The following is a 16,879-nucleotide window of genomic DNA, read 5'->3' as shown; positions in this document are numbered from 1 at the left end:
TAGAGTTAGAAGGGGTAGTTCGGGATTATTAGTTTGAATATGTAAAGAATAAGCACGGATTCCGAACACAGAACAATCATGGCAAAGGAGAAGTGTATATGCCAGCTATGTACTTGCGGGTGAGTTAATCGTTGACACTTTCTGTAAATATATATATAGTTTTTTTTTATTATTTTCGTTTTTTAGTCCTGGTTAATGTGAATTAAATGGAAAAGATGTGTTAGAACATAGTTGTAATTTATAAATTCCGGTAATAACTTATCTGAAAAGTGCGTGCGTGCCATAAACATGCTTTAGTTTCCTTTACAAATCTTGAAGAAGGTTGTTTAGAATAGGAGTTTAGTAAAAGAATTTCAGATATTTCTTTACAGTTTTAACTACAGGAAAAAAATTATGATTGTGTTGAGAATATGATACACGAAACTTTATTAATTAATTAATAAAACTGTTCTCATTCATGTAAAGTATATATATATATATTTCAAAAATATTACACCAAAAATCAGATAGAATTGGAAAAAACTTACTGGAATTTCTCAATTGAAAATTGATCGAAATGTCGCTAAAAAAAAAAAAAAAGTTTTCCTATGGTAAACAAAAACGATTATAGGCTATATAAAAATTGATTTTCTAGAAAATTGTTTATAAAAAATTTACTACAAAAATTAATTAGGTAATAAAACAATATATTTGAGAGTTAACTTTGGAATGACTTAATTAATCATTAACGTAATTAATTAAACTAATTACAGTTTTATTCAAAATACTATCAATTTCTATCAAATTTTTTGAGTTGTTTAAATATTTTATTGCCATTTATTAATGGTGATCAATTAGGTTAATGAAGTTTCAAAAGAAAAGAAATCGCACAGAATTTTATTTTAAAACTTTTTCGATTATTTTATAACCGTATATTTTAATTAGTTAAAAAACAGTTTATTAAAAAATTGAAGTAACGATCAAATTTAAATCACAAATAAAAATGTTTATTTTATATTATAATTTTATTACGTGGTTATTTTTGCAATTATATTATATTTTATAATATAAATAATTCTTTACGGCCGATAAATATTGAATTTTTATGTAAATATATTAAATAAAAATCCGGCCAACTACAGAATAAGTTTTTTGAGGGTCTTAATGTTTTTAAACTTTTGATAAAAGATTTGTTTGCAAAAAACTTATAAAAATACGAAATAAATTAATATAATATCACAAGAATTATACACACGGTTGAAATATTTTGAAATTTTTAACATTCGAGAAGGAATTTTGTATTATTTAATCCCTTTCCTCATGTTTCCTGGTTCCTCTTCCCATATTCTAAAGAAGAAATTACAGTATTATTTACTAATACATATCAATGTATTCTTAGTTATTAAAACACACGAAACACTTAAAATATAAGTGATTATCTAAATATTAAAATCATTAATCAAAGGAATGCTTTGATGATTTTTTTAATGGCTGATATATTATAAAAGAAACACGCGAAAATATTTTTCTTTTAAAATAAAAATATTAATAATAATTAAATCAAGAACCCACAACCCACTTCGAAATTAAAGGAGGGCTTATGAATTAAAAAAAGAAAAAAAAATCCAGGATAACTCATGTCATCCAGCAATGCCACACCCTTTATGTGACTAAGCCAAGGACGTAGAAAAGTAGAAGAAACATTAAAATAATGAGCTATAATAATATTGTTCTCTTTAATATTCACTTTATCGAATAAAAAAGAATATCTAGAAATTTTATTTAATTAATTTTAAAACATTCCTACACTATCACGTATATAGGCTATATGAGCGTAGTTGTCTTTATAAGCATACTTTTGCCTGTCTAAACAATGTAAATAAATAAAAGAGAAGTCTACATAGTCCGTTGCCATAACTGTTTTTAAACAAACTAAACAATAACCACCTTATTATAGAATTAAAAAAGAAATTATTATATTGATTATTTTAAAATAGACATCCTTAGCAACCTTGCTAACAAATAAAAAAATATATATATTCAGGAAGTATTTACAATAATGAATACCTTACGTTATAACTAAAAGTGTAAGCAGTCTAATTTTATTTTAGTTTCTTCTCTAAAATAATCTAACTTTATGAATATAACTGTACCTTTGGGAGTATGACAATTATGTATCTTACAATGACATAATATATGTAAATTTTACTTACACTTCTCAGAAATTTACTTTAGTTTATAAATGAAATTATATAATCAATCAAAATTAAAACAAAATAAATTTTAAAAATTTACATTATTTTTAATCACTAATTTAATTGTTATATTTATAATAAAAGAACAAACATTGTATAACAAATGTAATCACGTATATTAAAATAATAAAGGAGAAAAAAATGTATTTAAATCGATCGATATTAGCCTTAAGTACTCTAAAGTAATATTTACTCTTTAAATATTAATTTTAAAATTTTCAAGAACTTCGGTTTAAATAATTGTCTTGGCAACAATTTATATAAAAACAAAATCGCGTTATATCAACAAAAGAATATGGCGTGCTTTTTGTCTACATGTAGTCTTCTTTAAGAGAAAGAGATAAGAGTTTTTAAATAGCAAATATAATATAGCTTAGATGAATTTAAATGAATACAAAACAGTATTGAACTTTATCATATATGTCACGGTTTTTGATGTAGATTAATATAAGGTCATTCACGATGTTCAGTAGAGTAAATCGTAATTACATTCTTTGCAAAATTTTTCGTGTGAATCAACATTATTTCGTGTATTTTTCTTTTGTATGAGACTTTCAGTCAAGGCTTTCGAACTTCAATTTATTTCAAATGTATATACGTATTCAATACGTGGCAATGATCTTTTTCTTCCTATAGAATTATTCAAATAAATTATTGTTTCCATTGTATCATAAAATTTATAATCGTTAAATCTAATAAAATATTCAAAATTACAAATCTCTGTTCTTACGAATTCCCAAAATTACCGTGATATGAATTCTTAAATACATCAATAAATTTTATTTTCCAACGTATTTCTTCCTTAAAAAATCATTCAATAACATGATAATTCCTAATAAATACTTTAATCTTGTCTACTTTAATGGATTAAGTTTGATATAAGCGGAATAAATCATCCGATCTTCTAGTTAATGATCCATCAAGGACATTGTCCAGTAGAGATCAGTGTCCTCAAGGTAGCATAAGTATATATATTTCAAACACTGTATCGTGGCAACGGCTTCAAAATTCGCTCCACCCTCGAATTAATCCAGGCCAAGTTCACATATAATAAAGTTTTGCCCGTTTGAAAATCGCTAGAGCAGTGAACGTTTCGGTTCTGTATGAGTGTACAACCATTCAGTAAGTGAAAAGACCTATAATTGTCGAAAAATTATTTAAATTATAAGTTATTCTTTTTAATTTTTATTTTAAAATTAAGAAGTTTAAATAAGAAATTTTAAATCATAAAAAAAATCGCTTTTTATCTTTCTTTGACCTCTTTTATTAGGAATTCACGGAAAATTACAGTTTTCCACTGTCATGTGAGACTTTTAGATTTTTAACTTTAAATTAAATTAATTACAATAATTTAAGTTCTATATTTTTTATAGAATTAAGGTTTTATATATTTGAATTTTATAGTTCTTGTATTTATTAATTGTTGTTTTGTATTATTTCAAATACTTTCTTTTTCAGCAATCATCGTTGCATACACTTTCCAGTGGGAAACGACATCTCTACCACCTGTCCAAATGGAGTAGATGATGAAGGTAAAAATAATTTTTATACAGTTTTAAAAATAGGATAAAATTGAATTTATATTTTCGATTAAATATAATTTGTTGTAAAGAATACTTCATAACTTTGCTGTATCTAAAACATATATAGAACACTTAATTCTTCACTAAAAAAAAATATTTAAAATGAGCAATAGTGGCGTAATTTTTGCAACACGAAACTTCCAAGTCAGAGGCAACAGTAACTGCGACTGACAACATTGTTGATGGGCGAGAACATAATACAAGGGACCAATAACATGGCGGCTCCTCTCCAGCAGTGTACGAAGCGAGATCAGTGTAATGTTATCGGAATTTTGACAAAAACCAGTCGACATCTATTGGTATATGCAGGTATTGTACAGTAAAAAGACGACTATATGTGTTGCTCACAGGTGTACGATTACAGTTCTAAGGTTGCTGAAGCAGCCACAGTTCTGTGGAAGATTCCCTATGGCAGGGACCGCAGTGAATGCCATGGAGAATCTTCCACAGAATTGTGGCTATTTGTGGATCTTAGAACTCCACTCGTACACCTGTGTGTCACTCGTGTAGTCGTCTCCTTGTTGTACTTGTTGTTGTACCTGCATGTGCCAATAGATGTTAATTGGTTTTTGTCAAAATTCAGACACTACACCACTCTCGCTTCGTGCGTTGCTGGAGAGGCGCTGCCATTTATCGATCCTTTGTTTTATGTTCTTGCCCATCAATAGTGTTGTCAGTCGCAGTTACTGTTGCCTCTGACTTGGAAGTTTCGTGTGTCAAAATTACACCACTATTGCTCATCCTCCCGACTTTTAATGTCACTTTTCCGGTTTACTATTTAACGTGCCTTGTAATAACTTTATTAATATCCGTTATAAACAGTTAAGTAATTTATTAATATACGTTTTTAATTAAATTTAATGAAAAATATTATTGAATTATATTAAAATTTTATATGAAATTTGATCAAATTTATATCTAAGTTAGGAATAAATTTATTAATAGTGAAGCATCTCAAATAGATCGATTAAATTTCATATTGTGATTGATCACAGGCTTTGTTTCTTCCGTAATTCACCACGAAAATATTCTTCTGAAAACAATACGATCATTAGATAGAATGAAACTAAAAAATAAAACTAATAAAATCCGAAAGTAATCACAAAAGCTACCACAATAGTATTAATATTTTTGAGTCTATCAAGACTCTTTCTACAAAAAAAAAAGACGGAAAAATTTATTGAAATATTCTTATTTATCGAAATTACAGCGAAAAATAAGAGCATTTAAACTAATAAGTGTATTTATCGAAGTGCTGGAACCATAAGATAAAAGAACCTTTTTCTAATTAATTCCATTGTTTATGATCTATGAAATAAATTGAAAATTGTTCGATATTTCATGACCTTACTCCTATATCAGTTGTTAAATTATGTACAGAAATCTATATTACACGACCCGTAAAGTAATATTGATCATTCTTACGATATTTATTGTAATGTTACATTTATATCTTAATAATTATATACCAAAATTACTTATTAAAATAAATTAAAGTATATATTTTTTTTTACAAAATTAACTTTGAGTTAATAACATTTAAAAATTAAGTCTTAAAGCTATAATTTTAATTTTCATTTTCTCGTTATAACGAATTGTTTTTAATTTTTTTTAAAGAAATATTGATTTGTGTCGCGTCAAAATATTTATCGATATATTGATGATGTAAGAATCTATCTATACTCGTTCTATTTTCAATCAAAATGGAAGATCTTTCGGATATAAAATTCGTAAGTTATAAGTGTTTATTAGAAAAAAATATTCAGTTTTAATTATAATTATGAAGTATTATATTGTCTGCTGTTATCTATGTTAGATCTAATGAGAAGAGTCACGTTTAAAATTAGTGTTACACTTTAGGAAGTAGATCAATCGATCGAGACGAATTATATTATCGATACAGACCAGCAAATTTTTATGCTATAAGTTAAAATTTAACAGACGTTATAGTAACAACCATGCTTTCTTCTTTCTAATTTATAATAATTTGCTCTAACTAAAGTATTTAGCTGCATTATTTTTATGCTGTTTTTTTATCTAGAAGAGGATATAAATTTCATTTTTTATAAATATGGAAATATACTGCTTTTCAAATTCTTTAGTATAATGGATTAATCTAGGTTCGGTGGAGTACTATTGACGATAAACTTATATACAGTACAGTAGAAGGTAGGCTTGTTTGCATGATTATAATATACTAAACTATATTATTTTATGTGTTTCTCATCGAATATTATATTAGTTACTGTATGTAATATTTTTTTAGAGTTAAAATATTTTTTATTAATCAAATTTCAATAAAGTAACTTCATTTTAAAATATTTGAATTATTTTAAGCCCGAAATTATTTGTAATGTTTAACATAGCACGTATTAGATTATTTCTGATTATTTTGGAAGCAAAACAGAGCAAGAAGATAATAGAAAAAAGAAAAACATAAGGCTTGGTCATTATTTAACAATAAAAAAAGAACAATATCTATTCAAATTGATAGAATTTCTTAATTAAATTTGAATTTGTAAAAATAATTTCATATAAAGTTTATTTTTACTTCTAACTTGTTTAAGCAGAAAAAACTCTTCGGAACGGAGCGCTTTTCTGTTTAAAAAAGAAAAAAAAAACCTGTTCAAAATGGAAACCTGCCAAACCGGAAAAAATATTCGATACCGTGCGATTCCTGTTTACACAGTTTCTACTGTACTTTTTAATACCAATATCGAGAAGAGAAATCTATTTCTTTGATACTCTTCATCTATTTTATTAATATAAATTTTTTTTTAATTATTTAATCATGTTATATGTAGTTAAATGTATAGGGTAGCCAGAAAATATCTTTACCAATTCATTACGATTAATGATATCGTAATTTAAAAAGTTTAAATAAAAGTACCGGAATTTAATTCTATTAGCATGAAAATCACTTTGATAAACACCATATATTATTACAATGACATTTATAGATCTAAAAATAACGATGCTACTTTGAATTAAGTGGATAAAGTCGTTAGTCTCCACTCACCGTCTACCGACGTTACTTCACTTGTTGAACTCATCATTTAATTAGTTTAATTAACATGCCGGCTAACGACACCTTAATTTTTAAATGATAAAATAAATTAAAGCATTAAACAAATGAGAGGACGTCCACTATTTATTAAATGCAACGGCCCAGTTAACACGCAGACTGGTCAGAACGGGGCTAACGGTTAAGAATTATGAAACTTTATACGTGATTAGATTAAATCAAGATGTATATTACTTAATCTTTAAATTTGAAGGCACTGGATGTAGGAAGAAGTGATTAGGGTTTTTCTGCATGGCTGGAAAAGTGGTAGCACTTTGATCCACGATTTCGTTGACGTTTTTGGATCCAAAGATACAGATCGTTTCATCTTTTTCGCAATATTAAATTCTGGTGTTTCCTTTCGAAATTTTTGAGTTACTGTACCGTTAGCCATTCTTACTACACGTAACCTAATCTTAATTTTTTTTATATATCTCGAACACAGGAACCTCCAATTAGGTTCTTCAATTACAACCATTTCTGCAATAGGTTGGATTGTCAAGTTACTCTTTGACTATTTTATATTTAAAATTTTTTTATATTTTCGTATATTCTTTTATATTTCCCATGCAAAGTACGAAATAATTAAAAAAAAAAAAACATTAATTTCTTTTATATAGAAATAGGTCCACTTTTTAAAATGCTTCATCGTAGAGAGTTGATAAAGTCATTGACATTTTGCGATAATTCCTGAGTTTAGATTGTTGTATAGCATTTTTTAAAGCAAATTTACAAGAAAAAAACTAAAAATTTTCTAGGTAAATTAAGTTAAGCCTCATATATTTTTATAATACAATTAGACAATCCATTTATTTAAATTAAAAAATGATTATTAGGTTCTTCAAAAAGTTCTTCCCAAAAAACAGAACAATAGGAACAAATTGTTATTTTGTAAGAATCGATTTGACTTTATGCAAAACAGTATCTTTGGTTTTAATTTTAAAAAAAAAACGGAAAAAAAATTAATAAATATTTGTTAAATCGAGATAAATGTTCGTTTTTTTCTAAGTTATAGATTAAGAAGTACAGTATAACAGTACACCTGATACAAGAGATATGTGAATTTTAATTAAAATTTCGTAATAAATAATATAGCCTAAATGTAAATTATATTCTGCTTTTATTATCTGTCAATGGTAATATTTAGTTATTTAATAAAATTATGTAACAGAAATTATGTTTAATTTTTTAAACAATTGTTTTTTCTTGTAATGACAATAAATTTCTTACAAAAAAAAAGCTATAGTCAGCAGTGCTATTTTATACTATTTTTATATTAATTTTCTCTATATTACATTTTGTTGGCTCTATTTTAAGCTATTTACTTAAAATTTTACAGAAAAGTATTATTTATTGAGTATTTCTTGTGCATAGAATTATCGCCGTTTACGAAGTATAACTAAGGAGAACTCGTCTTTGTTTTACCAAACAATCAGACTGTCTCCTGCAAACATATTCAATGACATGCTCCAGTCCTACGAGAGATTGTCATTAATCAAAAAATTATATTTTAATCAATTTTATTATTCAATGATTTTTATATTTTAAATATCTTTCTTTTTAAAACTTTATTTTCACAGTCCCTGGTTAATCGCTTCCGAAATAATTGACAATAATTTAATTTGTAAAACATTTTAAGAGAAACGAATACTTATAATTACAAGTAAAATATACAGGACATGAATAAAGAACGAAATTATTTCGAAAGACATTCTAATTCCTTCGTGTAGTTAATGTTAATTTAACGCCATACTGAACCTATAAAAATTTCTAAATTCAATTACTGAGACAGAATTCAATACTGACGTTTCTACTTGTTTCTGGATGTTGACAAAGACTCCGTTGCAGCTGTTCGTGCTTGTCTCACGATCAGATAGATAATCGTTTTTGCTGGTGAGTCTGTCTGGCCGTCCAGAACCTGGCCACCGTATGTTTGTTCTGCCGTATACATTGGCCTCTAACATCTTTCTCAATTAGGTTAGAACAGTCCAGATAGCGGGAAATTCTGAGACACGGTCATCTAAATTCATTTTTAATAATTAATAAACACTATAATAATTTATTCATATTTATTTCAGAAAAATACTGTTTTTTTTTAATTGCACAAATTACAATATACAATATACTAATATACAATACACAATATAATTACAATATATTTTCTATTAAGTAGAGTAGGATCATTCTACATAAATTATAATGCTCGTGTTTTAGATTTTGTGTAGCTTATGCAGTTCTTTTTATAATTTTTATGGCCTACGCCACAATTTTCATAAACTTATATACTTTCTACAGATCATATAACAAATAGATTATAGTCAATGATAAATTTTTGAAGCATTTTCAAACTCTAGTGCTTGTTATTTTCTATATTAGAAAAAGACAGAGTCGTTTTTTTCCTCTTTGAATATGGTTTCTTTTTTTAAATAAACGTTGTAAAATTATAGGAGTGCTTCGCAATTAGGGGAGACCGGGGCAACTTCGGCATGCGGGGCAAGTTTGTCAAGCACTTTTTTTAAAAAACAAATTAAAAGGAGACTTTGGTTATAGGTTAGGCAGTTGAGTTTTATTGGTGGCTTGTTGAGTGTAGTGTTTTTATTGTTCTCCAACAAGCGTAGTTGAATTATCAAGCAAATTTTCATTTTCGTTCAATTCCATATAATATTTTTTTTCCATTTATATTGAATTGGCAGGTTTTGTTATAATTCCATGATAACGAAAGTTACTTTTCCTGTTAGAAGGATGTAACTTCAACTTATTCACGTGGCCAGATCGTGGCTTGGCATTCTGTTCTCAGGGTTGTACTTAATGTTTCGAAATCATGACTAGCGGGGTAAGATCGGCAACATAAAGCCACATTAGAAGCAAAGGATAAAAATCAAACAGATGATAAATGAAAACATGTTTGCATTTGTTATTCATGTATATATGTCTTTGAACTTGCATTTCGTTGTAATAATATTAAATGGGTGTTGGATTTGTATTTCTTTGTTTTAATAGTGAATTCCAACTTATACATTGTTAATAACATAATTTTATATACGTGCCTATCTTGCCCCATTACTGTTGCCCCTATACCAGGGGCAACTTTAATAAAAATAATTAAAATAATTACAACTTTACAAAAAGAGAGAAGTTGCCGATTTTGCCCCTATACCCGGGGCAACTTCGTCAATTTCTCTCTTCTTGTAAAGTTGTAATTATTTTAATTATTTTTATTTCCAAACTGATTTTAACCAGTTCTATAGTAAGGTAACACTCCAATAGACAATATGCAAAGCTTTTTTTTCAGTTTACAGCAGTATTTATTACACAAAATTTAAGTAAAGCTTAACATGCCGATCTTGCCCCGGTCTCCCCTATTTGGAACGAATTTCAGATTGATTTTTAGCCAATTGAAAATTTAAGACAGAGATTCGAAATGCTCATTCATCAATTGATTTAATAAAATTTGCATCGATTGGTTAAAGCTGTGGGATTATGATCTACAAATGATGTAAAGGTTTAGATAACTTTTTAAATTTCGTATTCTTTCTAATCTTGTAATTGTTTTAGAGAATAAAGTTCGTTTTATTGTAAATTTATAATGGGTTAAAATTTCTATATTACGTGAGAAGGTAGCATTATTTATTACTTATTTATGAGAATTTGTATTTAAAATATCGCGATAAACTATAAACTTTGTATGATATTTCTGATTTATGGTGAAATTGTAACTTTATTATAAAATATCTTGCAATGACTTCGTTCGTTTGTTCTCAATTTCAAATTTTGTGAATATTATTTTATCGTGATTATATCTGTTGAAATAAATCTGAAAAATCTAGCAACCCTAAGTGTAGATAGCCAGCCGTTTAATAATAATTAACAAAGATGGTAGTGTTTGTTATAAGGATCGCGGTAAGAATGTCGTTTCAATGCTCTTCTCAAAGACTTTCGCCTATCGTGATGATGTCTCGAGTTCAAATCCCGATGTTTTTTGCAATTACCTTTTTTCAAACTTTTGTTAAAATATCAACCTAACTATTTATAAATAATAATTAAATTAATTAAACAAAATAATATGTATTTAACCAGTTTTGGAGTATATGCATACATGCGGCGCGGCAACGAAAAGTGTACGATTTCGCATTAGAGATATTTTCTTAGATCGAGAAAGAACTGATGTACTATACAAAATACGCTTATTCCTCGATTAAATCTCTCGATAAAGAATACTATTTCGAGTAAGATTCGTTTGTTTTGTCTTTTGAATTAAATTACACATGATTATTTGTGTAGAATTTGTGTTAAATTTATTATCCTTTCCACTTTATTCTAATGTCAGTTGTCTCAGTTAACCGCGTTGAACTTTCCGCCGTTATTCCACGTGATTCTACGTTGAGTGAGAAACGAACTGTTATTCGCTGATAGGAATACTAACGGACACTAAAATATTTTTTTGTTAATTAATATTGAACGGTTGGACATTTACACCTATTATTTTACATGTGTACTCAGGAAATGACCACCTACAAACTGCAAGTTTCATACAGATTTGCGTTTCTCCCTATATACATTCCCCTCGTTACTGAGAAGAACATTATTCTACATCAGATTTATCTATAATAATTTCTTTAAGATAATAAAATAGTTAATATGTCTTTGTTTACGCTCGGTCACTTGTATCAATCATCTAAGGTAGAGCGCATCAGCTGTGGAAAATAGCCCATGATATAATTTTCATTGTAATATTTATCGTTATATTAAATAAGTTGTTATTTAGCATAGCGATTTCAAACACGAGTTTTATTTCAAAAGATCTGGAATTACAGTAATTGTTACAGTGCTGTTCCACATGCTCTGCACGGTAAAGCTTGGTATTATATACATCAGTAGCGTGCCGTCATTAAAGCAGTGGAAGCGCCGCTTCCATTGTGTTTTCTAAAAAATAAATACATATTAATTTTAATTATATGAAAATAATCGCACAATATTTTATTATAACCGCATTACGTACCTTATTACAAATTTCTATACTACATGTGAAAAAAAATAAGATCGCTATTATATATTCGAATATTAGTGGCAGAGTGGAAGCGCTGTATTGTCAGCTTTCAAACAGCCAGATTCGCGCATGCGCTTTACACAGCACCAACCTCACCAGGGGCCGTATTCTGGTCACCGTCTCTGGTCTCTTGTCTCTCACAAGCCGGTCGCTGATTGGTTAATCCAAATGATTAGCCAATCAGCGACAAGATTGTGAGAGATTAGAGACTAGAGACAGTGACCAGAATTCGGCTCCCGTTTAGCCGGTGGAAGCCTAAGACCTTGGGTGGAAGCTACACGTATAACGCTTCCAATTCTATCCAGGACCGGTTCTGGGCCGTTAGCCGCCTGCCCGCTAGATATTTGCCGTTCTCGCCCGATTATGTGAATCGCGAGTAGATTTATAACTTAACCCAACCGATAAGAATTTACTGGTATGTTTTTACGATAGTTCTGTATAGTTGACAGGAGTTTTAAAAAATCCATTAAAATATTTGATATTTTTATTCCGCTCTCCGATTTTATATTACTCACGGATTTCAATGTTAAACCAGTGATATTACGATTTCGTATGTCCCATCTATAAGGGAATGTAGAAAAAAACGTGTACAATTCATGTACAATGTTAAAAAATTAACTGTTACTTTGATAGCATCATTTACAACTAAATTTAATGAATGAGAGAAATGCACGAGGTACAGAAAAAGCTCTAGAATTTATTGATATTTTCCTTAAATTTACGATTTACGTATCCGTTGTCATAAAAATTTGTCTTTCCACTTTTTTCCCACGACTACAAATATTCGAGTACAAATTAATCGGTTTCGACTTATTTCTACTTAAGAAGTAGTTAAATAATTAAGAGATTAGGAAATTAGGAACAAAATAAAACCCTGCTGAAAGAGTTGGAATATTACTTAAAAGCTTAACCGACCCAATCTTTAGCCGAGTACTGTGGGGACTGATTTCTTCGTAATATTAGACGTAATATAAACAGAAATTTTTCCAGTTCAACGAGAGTGACCGAAAAGTTGTAAATTTTGGAAATTTCCGTGGATCCTAAAAGAATTAGTTAGAAAACAAATAACTATTAAGTTTAACATATTTAGATTTTTACAGCTATGGTGAGAAACGTTTAAAATTTACAACCCTGTCGCGTCCTATGAGATATGCTAGTGATGCGAGAAAAGAGGCATTTGACATTGACCGGTATGGGCACCCTCGGAATTTGGCAGCCCGCGTGCATGCACGCACCGCACACCTAGCAGGACCGTCTCTGATTCCACTCGTAGAGAGATATTTGACTAAGTGGTTAAGATTTAAAAAGTAAAGATATTACATTATTTTTATGTACGTTTCTTTACAATGCTATATTTAATTATAATTTTCTTTAAAAGTATATTCATACAATTGAAGAATATTTTGTACCAGGTATGGATATCCACCACACATTTTATTTCAACGAGTAAGTTTTTATAATTTTATTTTTAATTTTAGCCCATATATCGTGGCTAGCGATTCAAATGTAATTGCCGTATTGAAAATTTATTTTTAAAAAGTTTTCGCTCGAGATCATATAATGAAAAGCAAAACATTATTAAAAGAGAAAGGCCAATGCCTAAGTTAAATATAAACACTTCAATAAAAAATTTGTCCGACATTTTTACGATAAAATGGCTTTGTGGATGCATAAAAATGCAAAAATTGTTTTGTTGGCCTTCCCTACTATTTTCAAATAAAATTAGTGTGTGGAATAAGTTTTTCTTTGACAGTTTAGCTGGCAAAAGACACGAAAAATCGTCGATTCTTTCGTATTTGAAGCAATTTGGAAATCAAAGACAAATAGAATTTAACATTAGTAAATAATATAAAATAAATATTGAAAATTATAACGAGATAGTTACGGCTAATAGATATATTTAAATTAATAGATGTTATTTGTTTTTATCAAAGCAAGAATTGGCATTTAGAGGGCATAGGGAATCTATTGAATCTAATAGCAGAGGTAATTATATTGAACTTGTTTATTTATTAATTACGTCAGATAAATAATCTATTAAAAATACATTTAAAGAATTAACTGGTTGCCCCTGGAAGTCGGCTTTTTACAGAAACACAGCTTCCCTATCATCAAATGTCACGGCACGCCACTGATATACATGATATATCCCGTATTAGTCTACTCGTATTTTGGAACGGTGTTCTCTATTTTTTACTCAACTGGCATATATCGTGATGAATACTGCAAAATGTTCATTTATGCAGTATTCATCACGATATATGCCAGAATTTATTCAGTTTAATTCGTATATATAATAATTCTTTTTATCAAAATTTATATATATAATAATATATATTTACAGATCAATTAAAATCAAAAAGAAAGCAGTGGGAAGTATCGCCAGAGCACGTACAAAAAATATATAAATCGTATCAAGTTAACGAAAAAGAAAACATGACAAATCACAGTATGAAGTTGCAAGACACAGCTATAACGAAGCAACTAAAAGGAAATGGAGAAAATACAAGAAAACCTCTACATGCATCAAACATCAAAGAAGGAGATCAGTTTCAAACATACAAGAGAGAACGAAAAGAAATTTTAAAATTAGATGGAAAGATGGAATATACTATTCATAAAAATGATATGGCAGAAAAACAAATTGAAAAATACGAACAGAAAAGACCAACAACAACACTAAAGACAGAAGGGCAAATCCAGTCTCAAAGCATTTACCAAAAGGAATACAAAAGCACAACAGAAAAACCAAATAATACTACTGGAACCAAAAAAGCACAGAATGAAGTATTAAAAAAAAGAAATGGAACTCAGTATGAAACAACGACAAATATAGATTATCCAGCAAAAAAGATAGAAATACAAAAACATACTCGACCAAAAACATCTTACAGACAAGAAGGATCGATGGATTTAAAAACAACAACACAACAGTCTTTCAAAGTACCACCAATAGAAAAAACACAGAGGATTAGACCTCAACAAAATCTAACATCAGAACAAACACCTTTCATAGATGATACCACCACTAAAAGTGAATACAAACAGTGGAACATAACCAGGACTGACATCAGAAAGCCAAAAGAAAACCTAAGACAGGAGGGTGAAATGGACTTCTCAACAACAGCACAGGCTGACTTTGTTCCTAAAGAAGCTGAGAGGGCAAGAGGTCAGAGACCTCCGACAACTTCAAAATACGAAGGCGACATGGATCTCACCACAACAGCACAATCTGATTTTGTTGGTAAACAGACAGAGAGAGTGAGAGGCCAACGTCCAATGACAACGTCAAAATACGAAGGCGACATGGATTTAACAACAACCACACAGCAATCATTCCAAGTTCTACCTATGGAAAAAACAAAAAGCTTCAAGCCTGAACAACAACTAATACAAGACCAATCGCCTTTCATTGATGATACCACTACCAAAAGTGAATACAAACAGTGGAACATAACCAGGAGTGACATCAGAAAGCCAAAAGAAAACCTAAGACAGGAGGGTGAAATGGACTTCTCAACAACAGCACAGGCTGACTTTGTTCCTAAAGAAGCTGAGAGGGCAAGAGGTCAGAGACCTCCGACAACTTCAAAATACGAAGGCGACATGGATCTCACCACAACAGCACAATCTGATTTTGTTGGTAAACAGACAGAGAGAGTGAGAGGCCAACGTCCAATGACAACGTCAAAATACGAAGGCGACATGGATTTAACAACAACCACACAGCAATCATTCCAAGTTCTACCTATGGAAAAAACACAAAGCTTCAAGCCTGAACAACTAATACAAGATCAAAGTCCTTTTTTGGATACTACTACTACAAGAAGTGAATTTAAACAATGGAATTTGTATAAAAACGAAGTAAGAAAGCCAACAGAAAATTTGAAACAGGGAGGTGAAACGCATTTTTCTACTACAACACAGACAGATTTTACTTCAAGTGCTAGAAGAAAAGTGATCGATGAGTTTAGGAAGTCCAATTTAAAGAACAGCTTTAATGTGCAAAGAAATAGAGATTCTCATATTTTTGAAAATGGTAAATTTGAAAAAAACGGTAAAACAAATGGATACCACGGTCATAATGTTACATTTTTACATCAGTTTCCAACGGATGCTAATTATAAAACTACTACACAGTCTTCATATCAAGGTTTGCAAACCGATCGTCCTAATGCCCTGCGTCCAAAATCTTCTTTATATTTTTTAAACAGAAACGGGATTAAAGATAGTGAGAAAAATTTTAATGGTTTTCCAATTCATTCTACTAGCCATTCAGAGTTCGGTAAAAGTGAAAGTTTTGTTCGGACAAAAGCAGCTAGACCTCCAACTTCACAAAAAGTTGGAGAAGGATTATTTGATACAAGGACTACAAACCAAGTTACTTTCATAGATCCATCCAAACAAGCAATACAAAGGATTAATTTAGAAAAGCCACCAAATCATAGAATATTTGAAAGTGGTGGTGCATTTGATGGAGGAACTACCTACGCTAGTAGTTTTACTCCTACTGGTCTACATTGTCCTGTTTTAGATATTGATGCAAAGTATTCATATAAAGGAGAACTTGGAGGTCATAAGTTTTATTTGCCGGTTGTACAAAATTAAATTTCATTTATAAAATTCAAACTTTAAAAAGTTATGTATATCAAAACTGTCAGATATATATATATATATATATTTGTATTGAACAGTCCTACAAACAGTGGAACATAACCAGGAGTGACATCAGAAAGCCAAAAGAAAACCTAAGACAGGAGGGTGAAATGGACTTCTCAACAACAGCACAGGCTGATTTTGTTCCTAAAGAAGCTGAGAGGGCAAGAGGTCAGAGACCTCCGACATAGGGAATCTAATGAATCTAATAGCAGAGGTAATTATATTGAACTTTATTAATAACTATTTATTAATTACGTTAGATAAATAATCTATTAAGGCGCTACAATCTTTG

The 16,879-nt window shown here is 29.4% G+C and overlaps 1 protein-coding gene across 1 annotated transcript; it reads left to right on the top strand.

Moving 5' to 3' along the window:
- Positions 1–16,536, top strand: LOC111638044. The gene is made up of 3 exons (XM_023383676.1): positions 1–119; positions 3,693–3,766; positions 14,273–16,536. The coding sequence occupies exons 1-3, from the start codon at positions 79–81 to the stop codon at positions 16,534–16,536; spliced, it is 2,379 nt and encodes a 792-aa protein (XP_023239444.1). The 5' UTR covers positions 1–78.
- Positions 16,537–16,879: the final 343 nt, after the last annotated feature.

This window comes from Centruroides sculpturatus, unplaced genomic scaffold, assembly GCF_000671375.1.
Source record: "Centruroides sculpturatus isolate CEXI.00-Female unplaced genomic scaffold, Cexi_2.0 scaffold1095, whole genome shotgun sequence".
Classification (NCBI taxonomy): Eukaryota; Metazoa; Arthropoda; class Arachnida; order Scorpiones; family Buthidae; genus Centruroides; species Centruroides sculpturatus.
Note: the sequence above shows the minus strand (reverse complement) of the source record. Positions and strands in the feature narration are given on the sequence as shown.

What these genes read in the sequence shown, in the direction of transcription:
- LOC111638044 (XM_023383676.1), top strand. Translation starts at nt 79, where the DNA reads ATGGCAAAGGAGAAGTGTATATGCCAGCTATGTACTTGCGG. An exon ending in TGCCAGCTATGTACTTGCGG is followed by an intron (nt 120 to 3,692) that starts GTGAGTTAATCG and finishes TTTCTTTTTCAG; the next exon opens with CAATCATCGTTGCATACACT. An exon ending in AAATGGAGTAGATGATGAAG is followed by an intron (nt 3,767 to 14,272) that starts GTAAAAATAATT and finishes ATATATTTACAG; the next exon opens with ATCAATTAAAATCAAAAAGA.